This window comes from Vespa crabro, chromosome 18, assembly GCF_910589235.1.
Source record: "Vespa crabro chromosome 18, iyVesCrab1.2, whole genome shotgun sequence".
NCBI lineage: Eukaryota > Metazoa > Arthropoda > Insecta > Hymenoptera > Vespidae > Vespa > Vespa crabro.
This window is the reverse complement of record NC_060972.1, coordinates 310,539-335,683: the sequence shown is the minus strand read 5'-3', so window position 1 is coordinate 335,683 and position 25,145 is coordinate 310,539. Positions and strand designations below refer to the sequence as shown.

The window sequence follows — 25,145 nt, the reverse complement described above, 5'->3', positions numbered from 1 at the left end:
ATATAAAAACAATACTATATTTAACAAACGTCAAAATTTTTCAATTATTATGAAACTTTTTTATTTATAACTATTTGTAATCGCTTAAAAAAAGATGTTACTTCTTTTCGATGATAACTAAAAAATATAATAAATTGAGCGCCACTTCAACTAAGTTCGATTAACTCGATTGACAATGTAGCAAAACAGAACTTATAACTATATATCATTCTTAACCTATATTTATATGATATCAATAATCATTTAAGAATGTTATATATAGTATAGAAATACATATATGAATTCTATTAAGGCTGTTCATTATCTTTTCTTCAAAGCTCATGTAGCTTCAATGACAAGTATGGACAAAATATGAACTACGAAAGAAGTAGGGAACGCATGCCAATATCATATCAGTGTATAAGCTTGTTTGGTTATTCCTCTTCACGCATACATAATAATTGGTTTCGTGTTAGTTAGAGTAAGTAGTTCAGTAGACTGTCAATTCACATTTTTCAGTTTCTCATAAATATGTTTTTCTTTGATGGTAGCATACGTATTGTAGATAGTAGATGCGTGTTAGATACGATGTTGGTATACATTTGGTTACCGATAAATGCATAAAAAATAATAAATATAATTGACACATATAATTAGTATATAAATCTGCGGCAAAAATAAGAATTTGTCCAATACTTTCTTAAAAATAATTAATAAATATATATATATATATATTATATTATTTTAATACAAATTAAAATATGAACTTATTTCTACACTACCTATGAAGTAGAACTACTAACGCTTTTTTTACATCATTTCTTCTGTAGAACTAATGCCTTCTATACTACTTCGACTATTACACCTACTATTACTACTACTACTAATAATAATAATAATAATAATATAACATAACATAATATAATATAATATAATATAATATAATATAATATAATATAATATAATATAATATAATATAATAATAATAAAAATGTTCTTAAATATTATTTATATGCATCTAAATATTATTTAATAAATTTTATATTATAATAATAAAGACAGTTAGCTTTAACAAAATATAAGTAAAGAACAGTGTAAAATAAATGCATAACGATCATAAGTTAGTAAAACAAGAAGAAACGATAGTGGAAGAAAACAAAAGAAACGTTCTTTCATATCGCATTAGATGGGCAGTTGTTATGTATCGACACGATTTGTTGAAAGTTCGCGCGTTAAACACCATGTAAAATGATAAATTTTTCTTTTTTTTGTTATCATAAATATTTCATCATCATGTATCATGATATATAATACAAGTATATTCTTCTGTCTCTTATTATTACTGTTCTTATTACTATATTTTTATATTACATATTATTATTATAGTAATAGCAATAATATGAAGTGAACTTCTACAGAGGAAACAAAATAGGACTGGGAGAAAAATCTCATTGATAATATGGAAACGAATTCATATTTTGATCTTTATTAAAAATAATATATAATATATATATTCACTAATTGTTAATTTTTAACAAATAATCGATAAATTTATATACTTTATATGCATTTGTCTTCGAACAAAATTATACTGCTGTTGTGTCCTATCTATCACAGATCACCGTGAAATTCATGTCAGCCATCAGTGGAAGAAATAAATATAAGAAATTAGATAGTAATATCTTACTAAGTTATTAAATAATAAGGAGAAAAAGAGTATAATTAATTCATTATTTTCGTTTACATCGATGCAATAAAAAAAACCACCGGAATCATTGAAGCCTCGAGAGAACCCAAGATTTTCTGAATTACGAATAGATACTTGCCAATGTGCTATACATTGATTATAGAATCTCTATCTTATTAGTCAATAAAACTTAATTTTTCCAAAATTTAACGATACTTTAGAAATTCAAATCCCTTGACATAAACGATTGCACATGTATATGTTTGTCATAGAATCATCTAGCCAAAGCTCATTAAAATGATCGAGTGAGTTACCGTAGCTTCTCCATATGAGCATTGTGAAACGTATTTCTTTGCGTTCGAAAATGTTCAAAAGCTATTTACGCATATAATCAAGCAAGCAATCGTTACTTCACATATAACACACCATTCAAACGTGATATGACAATCAGTAGTGAAAGTACGAGTTTCATTTTTTTTGCCGCAAATTTCGAGGTGTACTATAGTACTAAATTTTTTCTTCACAAAAAATGTTAAAAACCATTTATGCCATCAATAAGAACAAGTAATTCTTGACCAGTTTTGATGATCAAGGTCTCTTTTTGAAAAAGATTTTTATTTGTGCACAAACTATTTTCGAAAAATATCATCTTTTAACACGATTTTTTTTTTCGAAGAAAAAACAAATTTTTTCAAAAATTTGGAACTAATACGCCGTAGATTAAATCTTTAAAATGAAACCTTGTTCATCACAATCGGTCAAGAATTACGCCTGTACTTATTAATACATACAGTCTTATTTGATTTTAATTAATATTCTGTTTGTTCTGTATTATGTATAAACTTTTTAAATAGTCATTGATATCACAAAAATATAGGTTAAGAACGACATACGATTGATGATTTCACTTTGTTATACTGGTGATTCAATTAATCGTTGATTAAAGTTAACCGAATTTGGTCTTAAGATGCACAACAAACAGAAAGAAAGGGAAAAGTAATAAATAAAACTTTCTTCACACTAGCTTGACTCGTACGTTCCGAAATACTTTAATTGGTTGTTATCCGATTTTTTGTCCAACTTACTTTTACTCTCTATTATGACGCCATCTAAAGTTATATAAACACAAATATTTAGCGCTTAGAACTTGAACCTAATTCTTTGACGAAAAACTTCTATTGTGGACACAAGATCTTTAACTAACATAGGATATTGCTAAGCCTGCTTTAAGTATTCAAAACATGAAAACGACAGCAGCGCGCTCATGTCCTCTTGCATTGTGTTCAAAATACAACAAAAATGTAGACATTACTTTAATCTTGAACTAGAAGTCAATAAAGTAACGCTGTTGCATTTATAGTATTAGTGTAAAATGAAACGTTATGTGTTATCTAGCACAACTTTTTAGCGTGTTTTTTTTACTTTCTTTATTAATTTTACACAGCAATGCTGCCGATTACACATATGAAATTGACTGTAATAATTTACGAATGGGACAATACATCTGCCCTCATCCCGATTATGATTTCATAGATCAAAAAACTCAACAACCTAAAGGGTGTACGAAAGAAAATAAAGCCAGGGGTAAATTTACTTATATATTTATATATTTCCTTATAATATGAATATTATTTATATTTGTAATACGTATATTTATCAATTACAGTATTAACCTTTACTAAATATTTTATAGATCTTTTCCTAAAATGCTTTTTATTATCGTACACTTTGTAGACTTATGCCAAGAACAATACAATGATAAGAATTGTAAAAACTTGATGTTTCTTAAATTATTCATTAATTTTCATAAATTATTTTCATAAATATTTGAATTTTATTTTTTAGTGTTGTGTCTAGCTGCAGATGGCCTTATTTGTACAGAAACAAGAAATAATACTTTTAAAAAGGATATACCTTGTAAATGGACGTATGTATATGTATATATATTAAGATCGTTTTAATTGAATTTCTGTTTCATATCAAATATTTTCTTATAATCATTTACAGTAATGGATATTCCTTTGAGACAACTTTACTGTTGTCTATATTTTTGGGTATGTTTGGTGCAGATCGTTTTTATCTTGGATATCCAGCACTTGGATTGTTGAAATTAAGTACTTTAGGTTTTCTCTTCCTGGGTCAATTCGCAGATGTAATACTAATAGCAACACAGATTGTCGGACCAGCGGATGGTTCACATTATGTTATGCCATATTATGGTGCCGGAATTAATATTGTCACAAGTAATAACTTCACATACAGAGTGCCACAATATGATAGCTAAAAGAACAATTGCAGCACAGAAATAATAATTATTTTAAGAAATTGTGTAGCTTTTGCTTCTGTCACGAGCAACGATGTACAATCCTACATATGAGTCCTATTCTAATATATTTTGATGTATTATTCTCTATATAATGCTATAACAAGTCTTATAAAAAAAGCTATCTTGTAGATATGTTTTTCAATGAAAAATTGTATATAAATATTTGTTTTTAATTTGCCTCCTGCTACCAACATATTAAGTCAATAAATTTTTGTTTTTATTTATAAATGATCTATTTTAATTTTTTCATTTTATGTATTTTAATATTGTAAACTTGTATTTTTATTTATTCATGACATTGATATTTGTTTTCATTTTTTTTGACAATTTGACGTGAACTACAATCATTTGAAGAATTGATTGATATAATATCTCTCATTTTATTTCGTTCCTTTTTTAGATCAGCTATGCAATATTGGAGCTTCATATTTTCATCCAAAAACGTAACGACACCATCATATTTCTGTAGATCTTCAAGAGTATAACCAATAGTTCGACGGTTAAGTAACCATGGTACTGGCGGAGGTGCTTGAGGCGGTGGTCCAGATTTCATTGGATAAGGTGCTCGATATTCAATTTCTGTCGTGGTTCGATAATCCATGCAACGCATTTCTTCAGAACTATAGATTATATCTTCTAACTTTGGTTCTTTCTCTTGTTCTTCTCTTCTATTAGAAATTAGAAGCTTTTTAATTTCTTATATATTACATGTATATATATATATATATAAGTTTTACTTACTCGGTCCTTGCAAAAGATAGCATTTTAAGAAAACCTCTATGTGGTTGCATCGATTTGTACAAATCCTTGAAATCTATTTGAGATAGCATAGCATGAGTTTCAGATATACCTATAGGTTCGTCGAATGAACCTAATCGTCTATAACTTGATTTCTGAAGATTTCCTTTTGGTGGAAAAATATCTTTATTATCTTTTGGTTCTGCTAGTGTATTCATTTGCCTATACAAAAGCACAAAATATTATAATATTCCAATATAATTCGCTTCGAATCTATTACATACTGTAAAATAAAATACGATACGGTAGGAATGTATTTCGTTGCTACGCATAACAATGTCAATATTTTACTTCGTATTCTACACATATAAGACCTACCAATTATGAATTTTGACTTTTTCACTATATGATGCAGGTATATTAAATTGAATAGGCTCCATGTCTTCAGTTTCATCATCGCACGATAGAAAAACCGACTGAAATATATATAAATTAATATTCATTATCGTTCCTTCGATAACATTCATTATTGATTAACCTTCAATTTAACTTACATTTATTTGTCTCTTTTTCATTTTCTTTTTTTTCACATATGTATATGTGTATATATATATATATATATATCAAATAGATAAAAGTAATATTACTTTTTTATTATTAACTATTATTTTTTACTATTAATGGAAATTAAATATATTATGTAATTCATTTTAAAATATGCATTTAAAATATGCAAAGAACATTTTGCGATATAGATGATTAGTATTTTTTTCTTTCTGACAACTCGATTCTGTACGTTTTTAGATCTTATTTTTTAAATTCAAATTGCGCAATGTTCAAATGAAAAATATTCATTGATGGATTGATTTATTTTTTAAATTAAAACGAATCAGCACGCGAATAATATTGATAATGCTAAATGTTTAAAGCATTGATATAATCGAATTGAAAAAGAAAATCGTGTGTGTGTATGTAAAAATATGATGAAACAATGATAATACCAGAAATCATAGAAAACGAAGAAAATTTACAAGAGCAGAGTGTAGAACAAGAAGAAGAAGAAATTATAAAGGAAGATATAAATTATGCGGATATTGCAAAAGAGGATCACAAATATAGCGCTAAAGATAAATTTATTTATTCTCTGTACAAAGACCTAATTAAATATTTCATAATCGAGTAATTATTTTTTTTTTCTTCTGTTTTCATTTCCTTACTGTCTTTGAAATTATATCATTGTATTGATACAGATATGATGGACAATTGACATGTAAATGTATTACTTCACAAATGCATGAGGATGAAAATGAAAAAGAATTATCAGAAGTTATTATAGAAAAGAGATTTAATAACAATGATCTTACGAGAGATAAAACAAATAAATTATATTTAAAGTCAAATTTAAAAGATAAAAACATTCATTTCTTTTTTATTAATAATAATACTTATTTTGGTTGCACAAGTAGAAAAATGATGAACGATGAAGGATTATACAAATGGCATCATGGTGTACAATATAAGGTTTAATTTCAGTATGTTTTAATTATAAGATTTATTACATTATATTATAAGATTTATCTTATTTATAAATGACACTGTAATTTGTAAATTTTAACTGACTAATGTTTCAATAGGGTCAGTTTAAAAAAAATCAAATAGAAGGTAGAGGAATTTTAGAATGGCAGAGCAATTGCTGGTATGAAGGAGAATTTATGAATGGTTATCGTCATGGTAAAGGTACACTCTTGGATAAAGACAATTGTCGTTTATATATAGGACAATGGTACATGGGATACAGACATGGAAAAGGGTTTGAAATTACTTTAAATTAATTCTTGAAGTATCGTTTCATTCGCTTTTAAGATAAGTTTTTAAATTAATAATTTAATTTCTTTTTTATAGTTATTGTTGTTACGCTGAAGGTGACTCATATGATGGTGATTGGTCAATGGGTAAGAGAAATGGTATAGGTTTTTATGTCTATTCAAGTGGAGCTCAGTACAAAGGATATTGGAAAAATGATTTTCGACATGGTAATGGAATTATGGCATGGTCTAATGGTGATATTTATTACGGAGAATGGGAATATGGAAATATGCATGGGTCAATTACTTATTCTTTTGACATTCTTTTTTTTTTTTAAACAATATCAATATGATTAATAATTATTCATATAATTTCAATAATTAACAGTTATGGAGAATATATATGGCATGGCTTTTGTAACAAGAGTTTCAGTTGGTTACAAAATATTTTATATTTTGGTAATTGGTATCACAGTACAAAACATGGAAAAGGTCAGTAACAATGTACCTTTAGATATTAATACAAATTAATGAAATTAACGTATTGGCCACCGTTATTCATTTAGGAAATCATTCTTCGCAATTAATCATAATATATTTAAAAAATTTTATTTAATATATGTTTTTAATTATATATAAGTAAAATATATTAATAGAAAGAAATAAGTATTCTGACATTATAGACATATATAATATCAGTTTTTTATTGAAAATGAGAATGAATGGGTTATATATATGCAGCATGTAGTGATAAACTATTGTACTGATATTTACTGATAAGTTATTGTTTTAATTGTTATTTTTTTCCTATCATTTTAAATAGGTTTATTAAAGTTGAATTCAATGGGTGGTGCGAAGTATTTTGGTAATTGGAAATATAATAAGAAAGATGGTTATGGAATGATAATTGGTAAACTTTGTCTTTTTAAATCTTTAACTATAAAAGACTTTATTTACATTCAAAATAGTTCTAGAAATTTTAATATATCATAATGATATTTTATAGGAAATAATGGAGAATTAATACAAGATGAACTTTTATATTCAACAGACATTCTTGTTTCTTTGTAAGAATAATAGAATTTATTTTTTCAAATTAATTTTATTATTAATAGCAAAAAAAAGTGAAGTAGTAAAAATTTATTGGTTATTATTATTTACAGAAATGCAAAGATATCAAAAATCATGGAACCTTATACAACTACGATCTTAAAGCCAGAACAATTTCCATCCTTATCATATCATATAAATCGTTTAATTCAACTATCATCATTTAAAAACTTTTCACTTTATTTACATTCCTTAGGAAAATGCTATATTTGTAACGAACAACAATCATGCTCTTGTTTACTTCGATCTTCATTTAAAATAACAAATAATAAGACTATTCTAAAAAACAAATTTGATAAAATGTGCCAGTATGAAAAAAATCAAACATATGATTATTTAACATTGCACATGTTACAAATACGAAATGTCTATGATATTTATGCAAAGTTATTTAACAAGGAAGAATCAAAGTGTCATTTCATTATGATTAAACTAATGCTTTGGCAACTATGGCGTGATTGTAATTTAAATATCAAAGGTTTAAGTCTAATTGAAATTGATAATTATATAAGTTAGTAAATTCTAATGATTATTTTGATTTTATTAGCATTTACAGAATATTGATATATATTTCTTATAAAATTATGTGTTACGATATCTAGCTGAAAATGAATCAAGTCTTATAAAAAAGCCATACTATCCTTTTGAGAAAATTGAAATCTGGCAATTCTTGCATGCTTTACTTGAAGTTTCATGGCGTATTTATTACTGGAAAAATAATAAAATAAAAAAAGAGACTCATTGGAAACATGGAATATTAGTCAAATGTCTAAATGAATTTCTTACGCATGATGTGTATCCCAACGTTGGAAATTTTGTTGGTATGTTTACTTTAAATTTAAAAATACATTAAGATAACTTATAAATTTCTTGATAGGTATAATTCCACGCGAATATAATCTTCTACCAATTTATTCCGTATATAAACTTTACAAACAAGTAGGATATCCACCAACTGCAACAGATATGTTAATAGCATGTATTAAAGATCATACGGTGGATGTTAATAAACCAGTTATTTTAAGTATACCAGAATATATCTTAAATGGATTAAATTGTGTTATAATTGGAGAAAAAATTAATTTTCTTCCAAGAGACGAAAAACATTTTATGCAAACTGAAATGCAGATGAAGAGGCAGAGTAAAGATACAAGAGAATTATTACTTTTCCAAGACTTAGGACCAGTTAAAATAGTACAAATTATGACAAAAGTGTGTCCTTTAATTAAGGATAATGACGATAACACAATTCTTAATATGAATTATTTATTAACATTTCTTGAATTTTATGAAATAATATTAGAAGCTGCAAAATGCATAGTAGAATCTAGAAAGGAAAAAGATGCAACGGTTATTCCACTTGTAATAAATACTGAACTTATTTAAAATAATAGTTTTCAAATAAAATATACATCCAGAAAGTCTCTTTTTTATATAATCTTATGGAAAACATTGAAATGAATTTTATGTAAACCAATTTGACCATGAATGTTTACAATTATATTGTACAACACATCAATGCAATATAACAGATATTAAATCACGTTATATATTTTCTTAATATAATATATCGAATCGATAAAATTTTATATTTTGTATACATATTTTCTTATAGTTAATATGTGTGTAAGAATTTAAAAACTATATAGGAGATATAATATAACTCGGTATAATATACAGAATATATTTTGTGTTACATGAATTATTGTTATACAAATCATAAGGTTATATAAATATTGATTATTTGTGCATTTGGAAACACATAATCATAAGAAAAGTAAATTTCTAGTTATTATATTATAAGAACATATCAATTTTTGGCTCGTTTTATATTAATCCACATTAGATAAAGTTATATATATATATAGTATATATATATATATATATATATATATATATATATAATATATTGGATGTATAGTATAGTATGAGGAATCTAAATTTATCAAATATTGGAAGCAAAAAATATCCTATTAAAAAAATAGAAGAAAAGAAAAGAAAAAAAGTAGATCAATAAATTCTGTTTTATAACTTAAAGTAGAGGTGCCTAATCAAAATTATACAGAATGCGATAGAGAAACAGGCGATTAGGAAAGCTTGATAATTCATTGAGAAATGCTTTATTTAGAAAATTAAAAATATAGCATTTTAAAGTATAAGATAAAGAATTTTATTTTTTGAGAATATCTCGAAGATGATCTTATCCTCTGTACAGACACTCCTCCAATCTTGAGTGTATATTACTTATTTCACAGCACAGTATTTTCATTGAGATTCTAATTATACTTTCTTAAGTTCTGAGTTCAGCACGATTGTGTGAGAGGTCCATATAGATCTTGTTCTTCAAATAGTAATCTCATGCTGTCAAATCAAGCAATTTTGCTGATTAAGGAATATCCCTGTGATATATGAATATGATATGATTGGATGAACTAAAGAACCAATTTCTTCAAAGTTTTTAATTTATTTCTTAGTCGTTGATATGATGACTGAAAAAGTAATTAATCTCATCATTTGCATATTTTTATTTCTTTTTTTTTTCCTTTTGAATTAGTATAGCTCATATAGATTGATAGACAATGATCCATCAATGGTTGAAAAAATAAAATTTCTTGAGTCTCAAAAATAGCCAAAAGAATATCTTATTTAAGTTTTAATTTTTACTTTTGAGGTATTTTGCACATTTCAAATGCAAGTGATAAAAAAAATAGTTTGTCTTTGTCAGTATCGCCGATATCAGTGTCTTTGACAATTGTTCGTTTAAATATATTAATCAACTTGTAATCTTTTCTGATTCTCTTATTTCGGAATTTTTTAATATTCGATGTGGAGGCACTGTAAATTATTTTCATTCATGTAAATTATTTGATTCTGCAGAATTACTTTTGTCTTCATGTTTTTCCTTAATATTTGATGAAATATTTTTTGAAATGCTTTTCAAAAATCTTTGTTATTCAAAATTGTTGACGCACACGTGCGTCTCTCCATTGTTCACGGTACTTTCTCTTAAGGATCATATAATACCATCGGAAACAGTCATCCTTGGAAATCTATCGACTATTAGCTAAACAAAATGCATAGATAAAAAACAAATAGCCACCTTTGTCTGGGCTTAGTCATTCTTAGTAAAGTACCTGGATTTTGATAATATATCAATCCGGCCAATAAGTAAATAACAAAGGTATACGCCTAGGTGCGATAAACTAAGGGTTATCTGGCTTTTAGCTTTGTAATATCCATTATCATACTCTAATCGCATGATCATTAGAACAAAGGAGTGTTTAACACTCCTGTTAAACACACGGAATGTTTAAATATTCCAACGAACTATACCCGACCAATGGGCATTTATTCTTTCTCTTTCCATATTTCAAATTCCGCCCTTTACCAATCTCATTTTAGTTTTTTGAAAAACTATAAAACCAAATTTGAACTATTTCAATTATATGGGAGTCATATACAATATTTAATGGATCTATGCTATTTATGTTATGATATTATCTAATTTCATACTATATTTATTTATAGGAAAATTTTTGAGTGTTAAAAAATATATATTTAATTATATACACTGCATATTTAGAACATACAGATTTATTGAGTGTAGTTTTGGAATTCTTGCCAATAAGTGGTGCATTTTTCATAGACCAATAAATGTGAATGTTTGATGTCATACAGAATTTATTATCAAAGAGTGCTGTGTTCTCTGGGATTTTATGAGAAATTGCAATCGGTTTGAATTAAGTATATGTTAATTCTTAAGAAACTTTGTTTGAAATAGAATCATGAATGTTACGAGTGCACAAAGCAATATAAGAAAAAAATTACCAAATTTTTTCTTAAACTCTTAAAATATAATTCTATAACGAATGGATTGGATATAATAAAAGTAAAATCATGAACCATAGATTATGTTGATTTCATTAATTTTATTAGATATGTAATTATGCTTTTTCGCAGAAAAAATAATAATTATTCTAATAACAAATTTACTTATTTAGTTTTTTTTCTGTGGATCTTTTTTCGAAATCGGGCATAAACTTAACAATTATATTCTGCCATGTCTTTTATTTTTTCACTTTATTGTTGTATTCATCAGCATTAGTGTCACATATAGCATGATACTTTTTTATTTCGTAGGCGAGGTTTCAGCGTTTATCATTTCAATTGACTTCATTTTCTAACACCTGCTTATACAGTGGGTAAATTAACACTACAGTCCATAATAAAACACCTTCCTATACATTCTTTTGAAGTAAGACTGACAGCAGAAGGTTGATAGTTGCGCCGTTTGATCCTCTAGTGTGAATGGCACAATTGAAAATAATATAATATCCCACTTCGAGTTTGTTAAGTCTCGACACTTTTTGCGAAGTGAACGACTTCAAGCATATATATATTTAATCAGACTATGTATGTATATTGTTAGTTGAATCGAAAATATCACAATACGGATATCATTTTGTTTGTCTAGCAGAGAATTTTGTTATTCTTATGAATTTTTTTAATAAAATAAAACAGAGATGCTAACTCACTTGCTAAAACATACTATTTGGAGGTTAGAGCAGTTAGAAATGTATCAATTTAATATATTCTTAAAGATTTAAGTTTTAAGACGATTTATCTATTCTATTATTAAAATGTATTATAGTTCTATCGTAATTTTATTTATGTTGTATTCTATTTCAATGCGTGTCTAGAATAGTTGTATAATTCAATTTCATATTTAATGCAAAAAGAAACTTTTCTTATGGGGACTGACAATATAGTTCTATTATATATGTGATCGTAATCATGACAGTGAGCTATCAAAAAATTAAAAAAATTGATTTTATGATTTATTTTATAATACAATTATTTATGTTTTAAGAATCTAGAAGAATTAAAAAAAAAGTTGTTAAATACACCATTAAATGATTGCAAAGTTAGTCAGTAAACATAATTCTATTTTTTATTAATTTTGGTAGTGGGATTTTCTGTATACTTTATTTTTTTTTTTTAAATACATATGATTTTGCTGCCTGAGAATATCTGATTTTTGTATAAAATTATATTTATTTTCAAGGTATGTATAAATGACACTTAAGGTAAGTCAACTTCTTCGCTTAAAGCTTTAAAACAAACGATTATATTACAAAAAAGAAAAATATAAAATACTGTTATTGGAAAAAAAGAAATTTTCAATACTATTCTAAATCGAATTAATGTGATTATAATTATAATAATAGTGAATACTTTTGATTATAATTTTCTTTTTTTAATAAAACTGAAATATTTTTTATTATAAATCATTTTTAATTTATTTGAATAATTTTGAAAATAGTCTAAATCAATATCAAAAAACGCATATTTTTATATAATATTCATAAAAATTCATAATTACATAAAAAATTTACTTTATAACAATAAGTACTTTGAAAAATATTTTGTTACTTAATGGAAAAATATTTTTTATTAGACAAAAACGCAAAGATTTAAATATCTCGATACGAAAAATATATCACTTCGTCCACTGTTATAATTAATGACACATATGATTACAAGTGACTATTGACTAGAGGCTCTATTCATAAAATAGTTAAGTCCTTCTATATGTCTTCCATTATTAAAAATAAATTTATACATTTTGCGTAAGTGTAATTCAATTCAATTACTCTATATTTAGAAGCATACAAAATCCACTCGAGATATATATTGGATAATAATACTAATTGCAGTTAATGCTAAATTTGAAGCTTAATAATTCAACATTATCTTATTTATAAAGTATGATCATAAAAGCTATAATAATTACTAATATAATATTATGTAATATACATCAAGTTTTCTATCCTAATATACAGTAGGTTCTGATATATATCAGGTTCTTTATGTATAGGTTTATATATAGAGATCATATCATGCTACAGTGGAAAAGATATCAACCATAAAAATTGAAAAATCTTTAAACTGTCTCATTTGTTAAAAGTTATAGAAAATTATAAATTTTACGAGCACTCAATCTTTAATCTTATTATCCTTCCCAGTATACAAACGTGTTATAGCTACAAAATTATAACAGGTTTCTTAACAATTAAAATATAATATTAGAAGAAATCTACAAAATAGTTTACTATATTGTCTAATCTTTAAGCCAATAAGATTTATATGTATATACACATATACACATGTCTCTTTAACAGTATATATTTTATATTATTACACCTTTGTGTTTTATTTTGTAAATGTCTTTTTTTTTCCTTTTTTTATGTATAAATTTTCTTTGTAGTAAGTTTGTTTAAAAGTACAGTATTTTACGAAAGTTGTATCCTGATTTGGTATATGTAGAATTACATGAATATAGTTTATATGCATATTAATTTATTTACATAACTTTAAATTATTATACAAGCTATTTTAATAATTATTCCTATCTTAAATATCTCAAACTACGAAAATTAAAGAAAAATTCATTAACGAAATTTTAACTTGACAAAAAATCATTATCATCATATTATGGTCCCTTTTGTATAATTCAAGTTTTGTTAAAAAATTTTTTCTCTAATTTTCATTGATTTAAAAATGTTTAAAGCAGTAATAATTATTAAACCAGTCTGTATTTTACTTTAAAAAACATGTTAAAAAGATATAAATTATTTTGGGAAAAATAATTTTTCATAATCTAAATTAACATAATTTAAAATGATCAACACACATCAAGTTATTTTAAATTACGTCTATATAAATTGATATAAATATTTAAAAAGCATGAAATGTAAGTATAAATATACAATCTTATTCTAAAAATAAGTACTTTATTTTCTAATTTATATCTTAAAAAAATATCAATAATCACTTTGGAAAAATTCTTTAATTGGAATTATATCGTAATTATATCTACATAGAGCATTTTACATTATTTTACTTTTTAGTACTACTTCAGGAATATACACAGTTTCACTTTTTTAACAAATACAAGGCAACAAAAGACGAAAGAATTACATAAACATTAAACACGTAAAAACGTTATATTTACATAAAATATTAATAATAATTAATTATTGGTATAATATTCATTACAATAATATACATAGTGGGTCATTTAAGATGGTCCACTGAAATATCATTGAAACTATCAGGGATATGACAAAATGATTAAAACCAGAATTGAAGAAATCTATGACTAAACTGAAGTACATATATATTTTTGCCATTTTCATGAGTGAAGGTATTAAGAGATAGATATAAGGCATTATTAAAAAAATGTTTCTTTTTTTTTTATAAAATGCTATACTTATTCTTCACATTAAATTGAATTTGATAAGCATGATCTAGAATTAACCTTAGTAATAGAATGCACATTCCAAATTCATACGATACTAGACTTAATGATTGAAATTTTATGTGCGTAAGCACATAAAGTAGTCTTAAATAATTTAATTTGGTAGTCAAGCTAATGCACACAATCCTGATAAAATAAAAAATATTTAAATATAACCAAATATAACCATATTGAATACTATTTCATTTTATTGTTAAATAATTTAAAATAATCATGTTTCAAATGAGTTTTTATGTTTAAAATATAAAAGGCAGAATTTTTCAATCATTAAATCTACAATTACATTTTCGAAAAAACTTTAAAATTACATACAACTTAAAATTTACTATTCAAGCTCGTATTGTTAAAAACGTATTGTTATTATAATTTATTGACTATCAATCTCAAAATAAAAACTAAACATTTCATTTTAAGAACTACACCAATAATTGTGAAATATTCGCGATAATCCCACCTGTATAACCCTGTCACTAAAACAATTAAAAATAAAATTACAGTGGGAGATAATCATATAATAATTAAATTTTAAGTTCAAATTAACTGAATGTAAATAATAAAACCTGATCACGACTGCATCAATTACGAGATCTATGTCGTGTTAGTTTTTGTATTATCTTAAGATCAGTGTATTTATCAATTTAAATTTCAAAAAAGAATGATATTCTAACATTATTTCATTATATAACATCAAATCTCTGGGATTTGTTGACCTTCATCAGAATACAACCTAAAGAGTTTCATTTATCTCTTTTATTATTCTTTCGTGAATATTTATAATTCGCGTGACAAAATAAATTCGTTGCAATGATGACTATAAAATAAAAACTAAAATATTGAGTTGAGTTTATATTTTTATTTTTTTCCTATAAAAATGCCTTTCTTTCATTACGTTGTTTTAAATTCATGAGCTCTTTAGATTCATGCATTCGTAAGAATGAAGATTTCGTAACTTATTCCTACTTTTATCTATTACGATTCCAATATCACATTGATGTATAATTGTTACAGATAGCGTGTTATCGCTGTTTATGCATACTAATGTTCTTTTTTAAAGATTTAACTTAAATCTCTTTCTTCTTTCTTTGTATCTAGCATAACGGTTAAACTTTTGTAATGTACATATCTCACTTCAACTTCTTGCACGATTAAGAAGATAATGTTTGACGTCTGTGCATGAAGAAGGATGAAAAGGAAGGTCAAGATTCGTATATCAAACGTTGATAATGAGGAAATATTTCCCAATTTGGAAGGTGTAAGCCAAATTCTAATGCGACGAGTACAGCAAATTCGGATGTAATCAGATCCTTACGATTCAAACGGAATACACTTTCTATCCTCTGTAAAATGTTTTTATATAAATTGTTAATAAATAAACGATTAAATAAACGTAACAATAAAAATGAATACCTCGATCAATGATTTCAAAACATCACCCTTAACGTCATTTAATTTTGCTGCAAGAAGCAAACAAGCACCCGCGCATAATTTTCGTGTTTGTTTAGTCACAATATTACGAAGAATTAATTTTTCAAAGTATACATAAGCCATCGCTACGGTCAACATATCTATCCCATATTCCGTCTTCGCTATCTTACGCATCTCTCGCTTTAAACTATAAGTTAAAATTTATTTGAAGATATTTGTATCGTTTCAAGGATATGTTACATAAGGTACAATAAAAAGTTAAAAATATTTAATACATACCTACGTAATTTACTGAGCGTTAGTTCTATATGCGGAAACTTCTCTTTAAATTTGTCATTTAATTCCTTTTTCAAATCGGAAGGTTTGACATAATCAATCACCGATGCCTGTAAAAGAAATAACATAATACCATGTTAAAAGACATTCATTTACACTACACATAGATAAACAAATAATAAATATAAATACCATATATGATGTAAAAGTGAGTAGAGTTCTATGTTTTCCTGCAATAAGCTCTGGATCATCTAACAAATTTGGATTATACTGCACGGATTGTTCGTCCCAATCATAAACTAAATAAATTATTTACAAAACAATTAGAAATTTTAATTAAAAATCGGTTGTTTTTAATATCAAATAGATCATATATTATTATATACATTTATTGATAGAATCGGCACCAAAAGACAATGGAGGAGATTCCGGAGCATTGTGTTGTAAACGATGTGTTGCCGTGTCGTATGAAAGACACCTGTAATAAATAATAATACAAAAATATTAATAATCTATTATGAAATTTATGTATTCTTATAAAATTACAAATATCTACTAACATGCATAGTAAAATATATAATGCAGATGGAAAAAATAATAATAACAGTGAACTACACTAAATAGCATGTGTGTAATACACACACACGCGCGCGCGCATATACACGAACACACACACTCACAAAAGTATGGAGAATATATATACTTAGGAAAAAAAAACTAAAAAAAAAAAAAAAAAAAAAAAAAAAAAAAATAAAAATAAAAATAAAAATAAAAAAGTATGGTAAAGCGTAATCGTCAATGGCTTTTGGATTCACTAATCTCTGAGCAAATAACGTGCAAACGAAAGAAAATATTAATGCGATAAGATATGTAAATGAATTAAGACTTTTTTTTCATTTTAAAATAATCAAATGGTTGTCATCATCATTAAATTATCCTGTAGCCGCTAATAAATATTCGATCGTTTTATTATTATCTAAGTTAAACATAAAATGAAAGTCCTTATATTCAGTGTATGTTGATCCAAATATCCATAAATGTTTTTTTAATTGTAAGCAATTATTTCGTTTTGTTAGATAAAAATATTCTATAATCGGCTAATCAAAACTCCAAAGTTCAACACGAGTGATCTTTGATTTTCTTATTTTGCAGTTATCGATAGTTTTTAAATACTATGAAATTTATTATTCCCCCTTCCCGCCTGTCTATTTTCTATCGACGAACGAATAATATAAACTTAAAAACAAACATAAAATAAGATCCATAATAAGGTATCTTATACATATATATTTATAGTTAACACGTTCCGTGCTGTGTGGTGTGTATGTGCCACACATTTAACTTTCCGTTCAAGCCATTTGCAATTCTTATTGTAAAAAGAATAAAACCACGTTTATTAAAATAATTTCTTGAAAATTAAATTTGCTTTGTTGTCTTATGCATCTTAAACTCTACATCCTTTCCTTAATAATTATGATCTTTGTATTATTGTATAGATTGTAAGGCATACATTAGAAGCAAAACTATTTAATCATAAAGCGTGGAGCGTACAGCCTAAACGGCTTGAACGGAAAGTGTCCAAAAATGTGCCAAATGATTGGCACGGAATGTGTTAAAGGTATAGTACTGTATTAATATTACGACTGGCCTACACCAAGCACACGTCGTGCAAAATAAACTAAATTTTACTAACAACCCTAGCTTGCTTTTTCCATAATTGTATTTTTATTTTATATATATATATTTTTTTCTTTTATTTTATTATTTTATTTTTTTTTTTTTTAAATAACTTTTACCATTTCGTGTGATCCAAGTTCCATGTTATAGTTTTTGTCCTGCAAAAAGATGATTTAGAAGCGACGTTATAGGATGTGATTATGTGTGAAATGTATCTTATATTATTATTAATTTAACATACCGACACGAAATTTATGAATAAAGATATTAGAAATAATTGTTAGTAGTGAGAAAAGGATAGATAAGGGGAAAATTATTTAACGCACGATATTAATAGAATAAAATAATTGATATACGAATGAAATTAGTGAACGATAATAATTCATTCTAAATATGGCAACGTAATGTGCGTGCTAATACAAACGGAGGTAGATGCTTTGGACACATACTTGAGACATTCTTCTAAAAATAAAACTGCTTTATCTTTAAGAAATACCTTTGTACCGGGTGATGCTTGTTTGCTATAACGTGAGATAATTCTATTGTTTCACTCTCGGTCGAGCATAATTTTCTCTCTTTTTGAAATTGTCTCGATGGCACCAACAATCGTTCATAAGAAATTTCCTAAAAAAAAAAAAAAAAAAAAAATGAGGGCATGTGTGGAGGTAGGTGGTGAATAATAACTACGAAAAACAAATCTCTTTTATATAAATAAATAAATAAAAAAAGAAACCTAGAATTGATCGTTAAAGTACCTGTCCGTCTTTAGCTCTTTCTATACCGAGAAGACCGAAAGGATCGATAGTGTCATTGATAGCGGACAGAGGTCTTTGCGATGAAACGTTTTTCCTTCTTCCTGTATCTCTCCTCAATTCGGACCTACGAATAATATGTAATACGAAGTATTATGATAAAACAGTGCAAAGGTTAAAGATGTTATTTCCCCTTCAAAGGTAATATGTTCGATCGATCTCCCATTATATATTTTTATTTTTATATTTTTTTTTGTTTATTTACCAGCTTGAACGACCCTTGTTGTAGGGAAGAGTCGAGAATATCAAAAACGGAACATATTTATCGGAAACCAAGACCAGCCTGTCGTCTCCAAATTTTTGTCTGTTAGCCGGTCGTTGTACCAATCGTATTGCTTTTGTGATCTCCGGTATATTATTGGTATTAACGTTTTGTTGCACGTTATTATTGCACGATGATTTTCCTTTTGCCTTAGACGACGTTGATTGCGACTTCGAACGAAGCGAACCGATGCTTTCGTTACTGCTATTGCATCGATGCTTTATATCTTCAGATAACGTCGATGTCTGATGACTTATCCGTTTCTTGTATTGCAACGAGCCAACGCGTCTTTCGAGCATGGAATAGTCGCTGCCAGTTGTTCCAGTGCTGCAGCATCAATCACGTAATTTTAAGAGATATTATTGTTAACACAATGTTGGCCGTTCTCACGAATATACTCGTATTTTTTGCACATGCATGCAACTTACATAATTATCAAAGTATCAAATTCTTTAAATTATTATTATGATATAATTTTCTTTATATATATATATATATATATATATATATATATATATATATATATATGTATATATATATGTATATATATATATATTAGATATTTGCTTAGTTTCGATATATTATCAATTTTCCTTAACTTTTAATATTTTAATAATAAAGATTTTAATTTGATTGTATGAACATAACCGTAATTAAACACATTACTTTTTTGTATATAATATCCAGTCTCAACAATGTGTTAACTTCTATAATATTATTTCCGGTCAAGCATAGGAACAGTGATTTTTCAATGACTTCACAATAAAAGTTTTTATTACAAATTCTCGATTGTTAATAAAAAAATTAAAAATTGTTTATCGATAAATAGAATTATTCGGCAATAGTAATAAGATTTGAATATAGGTAATGACCTAATAGTTCTTTTTCCTTTTCTTTTCTTTTTCTTCTTCTTCTTAAATGTATCATCGCGTTGTATAATACGATACGCGTGTAATAGAATTTGTAAATTATGTAAGACTTCGGTGCATTATAAATGCCGTTAAGTTCTTCGATCGAGTATACAACAAACTTATATTTACAATAAACAATTATAAATTAATATGATCGAAAAAATACATTGAAATCTATAACTTCGACTTTTTTATTGAAAATAAAAAAAAAAGAAAAAAGAACGATGTACAATTAGCTATATTTTGATCAACTATTCTCAAAATACATATCTGATATAACTTTGTTTTTATTTGTTAAAATTGATCGGCGAGTTTTATGAGAGATACGAGGAAAAATGATGATTATTGTTGACTATCGTCAAAACCATCAGCTATCGACTGAAGATTACCATAGTCTGGATTAGATAATTGATGAAGATAGATGTATCTTATATAACGAGTCGGTGAAAAAAGTTTAAAGGATGACATACGATGAAAAAGGAAGAGAGGGGAGGAGGAGAGAGAAGAATGAGGAAAAAAGAAGGGTTTTACCGTTCTCTAAAGGAACCGGTGTGCAATCCGGAAGAGGGTAAATGCGGATAGTTTCTCTCTTGTTCGAGAAATGCAGCCACAGCCGCCTTAGCGGGAATGAGAGATTCGTCCGAACCAATCGAATCCCTGTGTCTCGCACTGTTCGCACGATGAATTTGTTTATGCGAATCGCGAGGCGAGGATGAGGAATCAGCACCAGAAGGACATTCTCGTCGTTGACTTTGTTTTTCATCTTGATCGATAGTCGTCGAACTGTCAAGAGCAATACGCCGTCTCGATGACAATAATAAAGGCGAGCTAGTTTCCTCGAACGAATCCTCAAATTCAAATCTCGGTGTCGAGCTTCGTCGGCGGGCTTCGCCGCCGTCGCTCAAAGTTCGCGCGTGTTCCCCACCACCCCTTCTTTCTCCTGCGATTCCAGCAGCCCCACCAAAGGTGGGCTTGCGCGAAAGGAGAGCCAGTTTCGTATCACGATGACTTCCATCGAGAGATATGTTCGAGAGGAATGTCAAGGCGGCCAATCTTCTCCGCGAATGGTTTTTTTTCAGGGCCGCTGCCATTCCACGCGATCGTCGACACCCGCGTCACCGTCCTTCGTTTTCTCTTTTTCTTCTACCACTATCGTATTTTTCTCGACTCCTATTGCTACTGCTGCTGTTGCTGTTGTTATTGTTGTTGTTGCTGCTGCTGTTGCTGCTGCTGCTGCTGCTACTACTGCTATTACTATTACTATTACTAATACTAATGTTGCTGTCGCTCCTCTTCCCCCCTCTCCCCTTCTCTTCCTCTGCCAACTCTTCTTCGTCGACCGTTGCACCGCTGTTAAAACGAAAACGGCGGCGACAGCGACGAAAGGCTGACGACGATGACGACGACGACGACGATTGTTGGAGTGGACAAGGCCAACCACTAAGATCACGATTCATCGTCATTGTTCTTACACTTAGTTCTGACCTCACACCTTGACGATACGTTCTTTGTATTCATGTACATTCGCACGTCGATCTCACTCTTCATTTTGACTTCGTTATCACTCATAAAGATCGCGAAATAACACTCTCTTTTCTCTAACCTCAAAAACGTTCAAAAATTTATATCGAGATCTACGGAACACTCCAGTTTCACGAGAAGTCGAAGAACGACTGATTTGCAACTGATCTGGAACTGATCGAAACGGATTTCCTTTAGTTCACGACCTTGTTGATAGAGCGCGTTACGATCTGCACAGAAAACACAAATCAACGATAGCTATTTTATTAGCGTTCGATCATTTTTAGATAGTTATTTAATTAATTCTTTTTTATTATTAACTATGACTTTTTCCGTATTATAATTCTCATTACGATATTTTCAATCGATTTTTAAAATTAATTTGAAGATACAATGATGTGATCGTTCTAATTATGATTTTTTTTGAATTTTATAGAACACATTAATTTTTGTATAGAACATAACACATCGATTGTAAAAATCATAGTTTCAAAATAATATTTTTTTAAATAGTATTAGTTATGTATTTATAAATATAATGGGACATAATATATATATATATGATTTATTCTATCATTACATATGTATAATCGATTATCATTACTGCGATTAACATTAATCAAATTATGTGAATTTATATTATTAACGGCTGCAGATGTTTTGATAAAAGCATGACAGTGATCTGTTAAGCTCTTTGATGTCAATATAAAGGCTATGTTTATCTTTACATTCTTATTAACTTTCCTTATTCTATCCCGTGGTAAAATTCGTCGGAGTAATGATATACTCGGGAATGATGGGGATCAATTCCCTACTGTATCACAAGAAACATATCAGTTATCGAATTATGATATAACCTTTTGGATTCGACCTTTACAAGTAGAGTATTATGCTTTTTTAGAGAACAGAGAAAGTTTTTATACTGTAAGAAATTAATTTAAATTATCTGGAATATTTAAAATACTAACTTGCTTCATATTTAGGTTTATAACAGTTTAGGTTTTTAACTATACTTGTTTCATTATTTAGGTTTTTGTAGAGTTAAATGATTCACCATTTATAATAAAGATCATTGATAGTTATTACATGATAAAATTATTTTTCGAATTATACAATTGTTCGATTTTAAATTTTGAGAATTTATGTTCATTGGAATTAAGAAAATTCAGAAAATCTAACTGTATATTCACAGAGGGTACAACATATACAACTAAGACAAATTCAGAAGACCATCAAAAATGGTGCAACATAGCATTACTAAATATAAAAACTCCTGTTTTTAATTGTTGCATGATAATTGCAGATGACCAGCAATTGCAAAGACCAGAGGGTATTAATAGTTATTAAAAGTATTTACTACTTCTTGAAGGATTGTGCTTCATTTATTAAAACCGATGTATTATTTTAGAATTAATTTTATATTTCAACGGTTTATTACTAAAATCTTTTCGTATTCCTGGCAATGTCCACAAAATTGTCCGATGTTCTATCGTAATGATAAATGGTATTCGTACTACAAGATGTGATGTTATTTGCCATCAAAAACAACTGGTATACTGTTTTATGGATGTCAAACAAAAGACATAAAATTTCAAGCGAGAGAAAAAAATAAAAATAAAGCTTTAATTCTAGTTTTGCAAAGATATAGAACTTTGGACATTTATGATGCCTGTTGTTACTTCAAATTCATTTTTTCGGTTACCTCCAAATTATAATAACACCTGTGGAAAAGGACTAGTATTGATAGTATCTTTGTGTTACAATCAAATAACGTAAATAGAATTTAGTTAACATAAAAATAGCCATCCTTTAAGTTTGTTTGTTTTTCTTTTTTTTTATTTTATTTCTTTTTTTATAGAGAAAAAAATACTATAAATTACATTGATCCAAGATTATTTTAGTGAGTTTGTCTTTTATAAAAATATTTTTTATAAATTCGACAATCTCGAGAACTTAACGATTCTATCTCTTCTAGCTGCCCAATAAGTTTCATGAAATATATCTGTAAACTTGCATCTAACAATAATGTCACGACAATAGTACGTTTTACAGAATATCTTCCCATTGATGACTATATTCAAAAAAATATATGTATATACATTTTCGAAGAAGAATTGAGCGACCATAACCAGAAAAGTAATAAAGTTTATTATAATAATGATTTTAAAGGTACTTAATAACAATACTAGTGTACCATTTGTAAAAAATAAAATATCTGGAATTAATAAAATTTGACAAAATTATTTTCTAAAGAAGAGCTCCTATTGGTAACTCCAAAATATATAAAATCTATGAAATCGTTGCGTCGTCACCTTCTGCAAAACATAGATCATGGATATGGATATGGAAATATGGATTATAGTGCACAAGGAGGCAAATTTGCTTATCAGGGATATGCGAGACATAAAGATTCAATCATGAATGAAAACAAAGATGAAAATGATGATGATGATGATGATGATGATGATGATGATGATGAAGAGGATGAAGACTATGAGATTAGCGACGAACCTGCACCGGAAGATGAGAACGATAATGCTGAAGAGGAGGAAGAGGACGACGAGGTTACCGACACGGAGTCAACCGTCGAATACCATGATTATGGTTAGTATTTACTTGTTTCTTTCCTGGTTTTTCTAGTTTGGACATCAAAGCATTGGACCAAAGGCTCATCTGGCAAGTTTCAATCGTGTCATATTCCCTTACGTGAGTAAGAAGCAGAAACAACATTTGAGAAAAGAAAATATCAGAGTCAGATCTGTTACTGTTACTGAAGAGTGTGATGAGGAAGAACCTACAGAAGCACTGCAATATTATGATTACGGTGAGGGAACGTAGAGAGAGAAAAATAAAAAGTTTAAAATCCTACGTTCCTTACCTTCATATTAATTGGATAAGTATAGTACTTTAAAATTCTAGAATATATTTTTTAAATGTAGCATGTAAAGCACATTTTTATTTAATATTATACAATAGTTAATATAAGTAAAATTTTTCTTTCAGACACAAATGGAGTTGACATATCATTTGGAAATATACACAACACACAAATTGATCACTTTATAAAATTGATAATAATAAACCTCATACTTTTATTTATTAATTTTTGGACATAACTACGTAAAAAATGATAAAGATTTTAGAATTTTGTTTTATTTAAAAAACATATCCTCTGTTACTTTATTATCTTATTATATCAATTTCTTGAAAAAACATACAGTGCATTTTCTATAAAATAAAACTATAATTAGTATGCACAAAATTCAATTAATACAATCAATGAATTAAAACTAAA

At 27.3% G+C, this 25,145-nt stretch overlaps 5 protein-coding genes across 16 annotated transcripts; 3 read left to right on the top strand and 2 right to left on the bottom strand.

The window, feature by feature from the left end:
• Positions 1 to 69: 69 nt before the first annotated feature.
• LOC124430336 (TM2 domain-containing protein CG10795) lies at positions 70 to 4,152 on the top strand. Of its 3 annotated transcripts, none has more exons than XM_046976719.1 (4): positions 70 to 460; positions 3,111 to 3,250; positions 3,512 to 3,593; positions 3,674 to 4,152. In XM_046976719.1, the coding sequence occupies exons 2-4, from the start codon at positions 3,157 to 3,159 to the stop codon at positions 3,948 to 3,950; spliced, it is 453 nt and encodes a 150-aa protein (XP_046832675.1). In that variant the 5' UTR covers positions 70 to 460; positions 3,111 to 3,156; the 3' UTR covers positions 3,951 to 4,152. The 3 variants fall into 3 exon arrangements, with proteins under 3 accessions (XP_046832675.1, XP_046832674.1, XP_046832672.1); XM_046976718.1 differs by lacking the exon at positions 70 to 460 and adding an exon at positions 1,042 to 3,005; XM_046976716.1 differs by lacking the exon at positions 70 to 460 and having other exon boundaries at positions 1,386 to 3,250.
• A 98-nt stretch (positions 4,153 to 4,250) lies between these two features.
• LOC124430335 lies at positions 4,251 to 5,487 on the bottom strand. Of its 3 annotated transcripts, XM_046976714.1 has the most exons (4): positions 5,285 to 5,487; positions 5,109 to 5,206; positions 4,734 to 4,952; positions 4,251 to 4,660 (listed from the first exon to the last, which is right to left on the bottom strand). In XM_046976714.1, the coding sequence occupies exons 1-4, from the start codon at positions 5,303 to 5,305 to the stop codon at positions 4,279 to 4,281; spliced, it is 720 nt and encodes a 239-aa protein (XP_046832670.1). In that variant the 5' UTR covers positions 5,306 to 5,487; the 3' UTR covers positions 4,251 to 4,278. The 3 variants fall into 3 exon arrangements, with proteins under 3 accessions (XP_046832670.1, XP_046832671.1, XP_046832669.1); XM_046976715.1 differs by lacking the exon at positions 5,285 to 5,487 and having other exon boundaries at positions 4,734 to 5,013; positions 5,109 to 5,274; XM_046976713.1 differs by lacking the exon at positions 5,285 to 5,487 and having other exon boundaries at positions 5,109 to 5,274.
• On the top strand, positions 4,421 to 9,033 carry LOC124430333 (radial spoke head 10 homolog B-like). 3 transcript variants are annotated; one of them, XM_046976710.1, is made up of 11 exons: positions 4,430 to 4,553; positions 5,535 to 5,909; positions 5,981 to 6,251; positions 6,365 to 6,540; positions 6,633 to 6,833; positions 6,924 to 7,027; positions 7,359 to 7,445; positions 7,542 to 7,602; positions 7,699 to 8,156; positions 8,248 to 8,466; positions 8,523 to 9,033. In XM_046976710.1, the coding sequence occupies exons 2-11, from the start codon at positions 5,722 to 5,724 to the stop codon at positions 9,029 to 9,031; spliced, it is 2,274 nt and encodes a 757-aa protein (XP_046832666.1). In that variant the 5' UTR covers positions 4,430 to 4,553; positions 5,535 to 5,721; the 3' UTR covers positions 9,032 to 9,033. The 3 variants fall into 3 exon arrangements, with proteins under 3 accessions (XP_046832667.1, XP_046832666.1, XP_046832668.1); XM_046976712.1 differs by having other exon boundaries at positions 8,248 to 8,462; positions 8,523 to 8,672; XM_046976711.1 differs by lacking the exon at positions 5,535 to 5,909 and having other exon boundaries at positions 4,421 to 4,553.
• A 5,443-nt stretch (positions 9,034 to 14,476) lies between these two features.
• On the bottom strand, positions 14,477 to 21,429 carry LOC124430310 (CDK5 and ABL1 enzyme substrate 1). Of its 2 annotated transcripts, XM_046976662.1 has the most exons (10): positions 20,861 to 21,429; positions 19,362 to 19,745; positions 19,100 to 19,223; positions 18,841 to 18,968; positions 18,464 to 18,502; positions 17,054 to 17,145; positions 16,860 to 16,966; positions 16,671 to 16,777; positions 16,374 to 16,578; positions 14,477 to 16,303 (listed from the first exon to the last, which is right to left on the bottom strand). In XM_046976662.1, the coding sequence occupies exons 1-10, from the start codon at positions 21,418 to 21,420 to the stop codon at positions 16,163 to 16,165; spliced, it is 1,887 nt and encodes a 628-aa protein (XP_046832618.1). In that variant the 5' UTR covers positions 21,421 to 21,429; the 3' UTR covers positions 14,477 to 16,162. The 2 variants fall into 2 exon arrangements, with proteins under 2 accessions (XP_046832618.1, XP_046832619.1); XM_046976663.1 differs by lacking the exon at positions 18,464 to 18,502.
• Positions 21,430 to 22,285: 856 nt separating this feature from the next.
• Positions 22,286 to 25,145, top strand: LOC124430311. 5 transcript variants are annotated; one of them, XM_046976667.1, is made up of 9 exons: positions 22,286 to 22,729; positions 22,880 to 23,180; positions 23,259 to 23,401; positions 23,483 to 23,622; positions 23,709 to 23,750; positions 23,826 to 24,019; positions 24,104 to 24,414; positions 24,491 to 24,674; positions 24,854 to 25,145. In XM_046976667.1, exons 1-9 carry the CDS (start codon positions 22,565 to 22,567, stop codon positions 24,964 to 24,966), a joined length of 1,593 nt encoding a protein of 530 aa, XP_046832623.1. In that variant the 5' UTR covers positions 22,286 to 22,564; the 3' UTR covers positions 24,967 to 25,145. The 5 variants fall into 5 exon arrangements, with proteins under 5 accessions (XP_046832623.1, XP_046832620.1, XP_046832622.1 ...); XM_046976664.1 differs by having other exon boundaries at positions 22,298 to 22,774; XM_046976665.1 differs by having other exon boundaries at positions 22,299 to 22,774; positions 24,107 to 24,414.